The 6,082-nt window shown below is 41.7% G+C and overlaps 1 protein-coding gene across 1 annotated transcript in view; it reads left to right on the top strand.

Annotated features, from left to right (window-relative positions):
• mansc1 (MANSC domain containing 1) overlaps positions 1-1,748 on the top strand; it is a 27,642-nt gene extending 25,894 nt beyond the window's left edge. Inside the window, exon 5 of the mRNA XM_038708560.1 lies at positions 1,663-1,748. Within this exon, the coding sequence (XP_038564488.1) occupies positions 1,663-1,748 (86 nt within the window). The remainder of the gene's footprint in view (positions 1-1,662) is intronic.
• The last annotated feature ends 4,334 nt before the right edge of the window (positions 1,749-6,082 follow it).

The raw sequence follows: 6,082 nt of genomic DNA, 5'->3' as shown, positions 1-6,082 counted from the left end.
GCTGTGCGGCCCCCCAAAGAAATGTCACCCCACACCATTACTGACCCACCGCCAAACCGGTCATGCTGGAGGATGTTGCAGGCAGCAGAACGTTCTCCACGGCGTCTCCAGACTCTGTCACGTCTGTCACATGTGCTCAGTGTGAACCTGCTTTCATCTGTGAAGAGCACAGGGCGCCAGTGGCGAATTTACCAGTCTTGGTGTTCTCTGGCAAATGCCAAACGTCCTGCATGGTGTTGGGCTGTAAGCAAAAATAAATTAAATTTGGGCTTGATGTGATGGATTAATTAACTCAACCAAGTTTGAGCGCTGACATTTGATTTAATCCGGTACATAAATGAATGGAAATGAATAGCTGCCTGTTAACTGCAGGAAATATCTATCCACAGATAGTGGAAATTGGTTACAAATTTCTAAGCATTGACAGTTGTAATTTTTTGGGCTTCTCAACTGAAGATGCCACAAATGTAGGCCTGTGTATAGAAACATTACTGATGTCAACAGTCCTTTTACATCCCCAGAAAATATTAATTTATTAATCCTTGGATTAAAGGACCTCATAGGACCTTCCAATCTTGGGTTTTTGCAATTGTGGCATTTGATTGACAAATTGAACATTTAACACACCAGTGTACAGTCTACAATTTTACTGATTGTTATTGATCTAATATCAAATATCTTACCAGAGCAGAGAACTACCTCAATGTGCTGTGTGAGTATGTCTCTCTGGAGGCATTTCATCATGCTGACTTTAGCCAAGTTCAACACCAGTTTAACATTTTTACAAAAAAAAAAAAAAGAAACGTTCAAGTTCACATAAAAATAAGAGTAGATAATAAAGAGTTTCAAAACCATACTAAAAGATATTTCGGTTCCTAATTTCAAAAGTCATACACAGAGCAGTTATGAACATTGTCTCTACATTCATTTTTGTGCTATGTGTGTGTATTTTCAACCTCTGTGCAGGTCGTTGCATCAGCGTCTATTCAATAATAAAACTGTTTCCAGGGATTTTTACTCAACAGCAGGGATGTCAGTCTGTAAATCCTGCCATGCACCGTGCCTCAAGGAGCTGCTAACCCACCTAAAAGATTTCATTAGTATAGGCTTCACTGGAGATTTAGCATCAAATGCTGTTTCTGATGGTTTTCATTTTTGTCCAGATTACTTTTAAATTATACTGACTATTATTTGTCAGATGAGAGGGCAAATTTAAAATACACAATCAAATTTTTGGCTTGGAAAAGTTTACATTTTGTAGATACAACTTTATTTTACCTGATTGCAGCACCAACAGTAAAATACACCCACATAGTTGTTGTACACAGGCTAATATACACACCAACAGTCTGTCACTTTCGCAAATGTTCCAGCACACAAACACAAACACTTACTGTATACACTTTGTGCAGTCTTAAAATATCATGCAAGTGCACAAATCTATAAAACACACATACTTCATCAGAATCAGCCCGGGGCCGGCGCCATCTCACCCTTGACCCTGTCAGAGCTCCTCAAACCGGGCAACACCCTCCAGCTGAGAGCAGAAGGAGGAAGGAGGGAGGGATGAAGAATGTTTACAGTGCTTGTGTATATCAGTATTGCGGCTGCTGTCTCGCCGTGTCTGTCTCCAACTATCTGTTTTCATTCTTCACCCCTCAGTATCAGCCAAACTTGAGCGATTTAAATTCGATCTGGGCTCCGAAACATCTGTCATCGCCTTATCTGTGGATAATGGAAAGATTTAGTGGCATTCAGAATTTTATAGAGTCAACTCCCCTCCGCTTTACTCTATTGCCCCCTTTACTCCACTCCTCCACCCCCATATATCAACCACTTGATATATGGGGGGATATATCAACCACACAACGCCCACACAAAATACATACCTCTTACAGAGAGAAGCACAAATACATGAATACGTACATGCATGCATCAACATGTATACCATCCCCCTCTAAATCCCTTTCTCCCTCTTTTTTATATACACAGGATTCTTTGCTCTCCAGATATAACAGGTTTGGTTGGTTGGTTGATGTTGCACCAGCCCTCTCCAATCCCTTTCACTCCCCTGGCTCCTGTCCTTCCTCTGCTTCCCTCCTTCCCTCCCTTCTTCCTTCAGTTCTGTTCATCCTCTATCCTCTTTGCTCTCTTCAGTTCCTTTGCCCCCAGCTGGGCTTGGCAGGATCCCAGGCTGCCCTGGGTTCTGCTCGACTAGCTTTTCCACTCTGGCATGGCACCACAGGTCTGTCATGCTGTGTGTGTGTGTGTGTGTGTGTTTACATGAGTTGTTACACATTTCAATACACATGTGCCACTAAAAATTATGTAATATTATGCTGTACATCGAATAAAAATAATTACCTGTAACAATTTCCATTTAAGTTAATGGCTGTTATGCTACAGTAATTTATCAAAGGTGTGTATTGTGTTTAGAAAGCAATGATTAATGTATATATTCTGACTGTTGAAACAGACAGAAGGATTGTGAGAACTGCAGAACCACTCTAACAGGTAACCACCTGCTTGGCAACAGCTTTTATTTTTCAAAAAATTTACATTTTACATCTTAAAGTATGGCCCATATGGTAAACGATATTCTACATGCATTTCAAATAATTAAAATCATGTTGTCACACAATGTTTGTAAATAGAAGTTCATACAGGACTTCCAGATGTTGTAATAATCTTGGGAATTCCGTTTAATGTAGTAAGACCTTTCAAACAGCAAATATTTTAAGAACTCAGTCCACCCTACACTGTCAGTGAATGGTAATGCATTTAGTGGATGCTAATGTTGCTTAATCTTGTGTTTTATCATCTTGAGTGAAATGCATACATATGTGCAAATCAGGGCAGGAATGCCCAGGGACTATGAAGGCCATGCTGACCGTGCCTCCTCAGTTTAAAAATGAAATGCCCTGCGGCCACTGCTGCCTTGATACCCCACCTGCACTGCCCCAGCACTGCCCCAGCTGATTTTGTCGTTTTCTCCACAGCCTCTTTGGTGTCAAAGTTTTTAGACACCAATGTCCTGTGGTTGAGATTCTAAATCCTTACTGGGCAACTTCAAGTGAAACACTGAGCACATAACCAGTGGTGGGTTTGATTACAAGCTTGGCCAACCAGGAGTTTCAATCGAAGTCATCGTCGTGTGCCGATGCCTCAAAGCTGTGACTGAGTGAACTCCTTGGGTAGTCGGAGTTGAAGTAAGAAAGTATGTTAAATTAGCGAACAAATAAGACAGTAAACCATCCAACCACCGACTGGCCATGGGTAGCACCGGGTCACTCTGTGGGTCGCTTGAGCAGCCCTAACAATAGAGAAAGAAATTTATCCATAAGATAAACAAGGTTGGCTATTTGGCTGTATAAGGTGCCTTTTGCTGAAACATGTTCACCCTTTTGTACAGTTGATGCGCTCATTAATGTCAAGCAAGAGTCAACGTGATATAAAAACTTGCTTTGATCATGAAGCCTAATTTTACTGTACAGATCTGTGGTTTATCAGTGAAGTGTATAAACTACACTGCACACTAGAGTTTCATCCCAAACTGTGCCAGACTTCCAGTGTCCCTGATAAATTTAGAGTTATCTGTGAGGAGAATCTGTGTCCAGGAGCTTTGAGGCTGCTCCAGATGCTCCAGAGCACCGTACTTCTTTAATGTGTCACCCCTCTCTATAGACACTAGAGATGTGAAGTGCTAAGAGCTGGACCTGAAAGATTTAAAATGATGCTTTGGTTAACTGACATTTTGTGTCAGTGTCTTTTAATCTGAACATTTTGTATACCCAAAGGGTACAGAGATTCAAACTTGATGATGCCATTTAAACCATAAAGACACACTTAAACTGTCTGCTAAGACAAAGAGCTGAACATGGCAGGGTAACACACTTATTCAGTGACAGGATTCCTACATTAACACTTTTAAACGATGAATTGATTAACTATAAGCATTAGTGAACAATGGAATATGCCGAGAAAATAATGTTCATATCAGTTGTAGAGGAGTTTGTGTAAAATGTCTGACATTTAGAAAATGACCCAATATATTAATAAATACTGTATACATATCCAACTAAATCGAACTATGAAGACATATACCCATACACACACTCTGTAGTACCTGGGGCACTTGTAGCAACCCTTAGTGTTTTGAGGCCTCAGCAGAGTGTTCGCCCTCCCGTTCTGCTTTCCAGTCTCTCTCTCGCCTCTCTGCTATCCAGCCTCGCTCATCCCTGCCTGGAGAACCCTTAAACCCAGGTGAAGAGTACATTGTGTCCACCTGTCTCTCCTCCCACACACACTGACAGCACATCAACCTGGGCAGCAATTTGTTTACTCTGATAGAGCTCTGTTATTTGGCTCATTGTTCTCAGCTCCTCTCTTTCCTCTCTCTATTGGGCTCGACACAGCCATGACAATGGCGGTTGTGTAAGAGTTCATGTGCAAATTAATGTTGGTTTCTAAAGCAAAAAGGTCTTTCAGTGTGTGTATGTAAGAGAGGGAGAGACAGGCAGAAAGGATTCCATTTTCATGAAGCTGCTGATGTTTGTCAAATAAGTTTGATGCTAACAGCTTGTTCTTTTACTGACTGATATGTGTGTTTGAAGGTCAGTACTGATATTTTTGAATTTAAGCTGTAGATAGAAGATATTTACTGCCTGTATTCAATTTTGTGCAAACTACAGTACAAAGTAAATTGTCACAGTTTTCCTGACAAATTGATATTGTTGTTAGAGTGGAAAAGATGGAGATACTAAACACTATTACTGTATGCCATAAGACACCCAGGGCTGCGCAATCATCCTATTTCTTTTTTACAAAATCAGTTAGATGTGCATCAAAATACACACAGACAGTCATTCAAAATGTTGGAGAACTAAATCCTTGGAATATCATGACATTGTTCAAAAGCGAGTCAGTCAGATTCATGGCCATTCAAATTTCTGTAGCTCCTGCCAAAATGCCATCATATTTGACAGGATAATTTGGAGTTGACATGTACATATGCGGCTTCTAAATGTGGTTGCAATTGCTAAATGACTTCAAGAATTTTATTAAATATGTAATTTCTACAGGAAATTTTACCATTTCATTTTTTGAAAAATTATGAGATTTTAAATTCAGAATATCAAAACAAATAAATATCTTTTTCAGGATCATCATATAATTATACATTTCAAATTGGATGACGATTAGATATAATTAACTGGCAAAAAAGTAATTGCCAAATACTGCAAATTATTCAAAATGTCAAAAACCGTCCTTGGTGGAAATCGCAATGGCTTTCAAATATACACTGCTCAAAAAAATAAAGGGAACACTTAAACAACACAATGTAACTGCATGCATGTAAATGCATGGAGGCGCTACCAGGAGACAGGCCAGTACATCAGGAGACGTGGAGGAGGCCGTAGGAGGGCAACAACCCAGCAGCAGGACCGCTACCTCCGCCTTTGTGCAAAGAGGAGCAGGAGGAGCACTGCCAGAGCCCTGCAAAATGACCTCCAGCAGGCCACAAATGTGCATGTGTCTGCTCAAACGGTCAGAAACAGACTCCATGAGGGTGGTATGAGGGCCCGACGTCCACAGGTGGTGGTTGTGCTTACAGCCCAACACCGTTCAGGACATTTGGCACCAAGATTGGTAAATTAAACCACTGGCGCCCTGTGCTCTTCACAGATGAAAGCAGGTTCAAATTGCGCACATGTGACAGACGTGACAGAGTCTGGAGACGCCGTGGAGAAAGTTCTGCTGCCTGCAACATCCTCCAGCATGACCGGTTTGGCGGTGGGTCAGTAATGGTGTGGGGTGGCATTTCTTTGGGGGGCCGCACAGCCCTCCATGTGCTCGCCAGAGGTAGCCTGACTGCCATTAGGTACCGAGATGAGATCATCACCCCTTGTGAGAACATATGCTGGTGCGGTTGGCCCTGGGTTCCTCCTAATGCAAGACAATGCTAGACCTCGTGTGGCTGGAGTGTGTCAGCAGTTCCTGCAAGAGGAAGGCATTGATGCTATGGACCGGCCCGCCCGTTCCCCAGACCTGAATCCAGTTGAGCACATCTGGGACATCATGT

The sequence above is a fragment of the Micropterus salmoides genome, unplaced genomic scaffold (genome assembly GCF_014851395.1).
Source record: "Micropterus salmoides isolate LMB-PRFRI ecotype aquatic unplaced genomic scaffold, ASM1485139v1 Ms_hic_scaffold_9, whole genome shotgun sequence".
Taxonomy (NCBI): domain Eukaryota; kingdom Metazoa; phylum Chordata; class Actinopteri; order Centrarchiformes; family Centrarchidae; genus Micropterus; species Micropterus salmoides.
The sequence above is the reverse complement of the archived record's forward strand: the minus strand, read 5'-3'. Positions and strand labels throughout refer to the sequence as shown.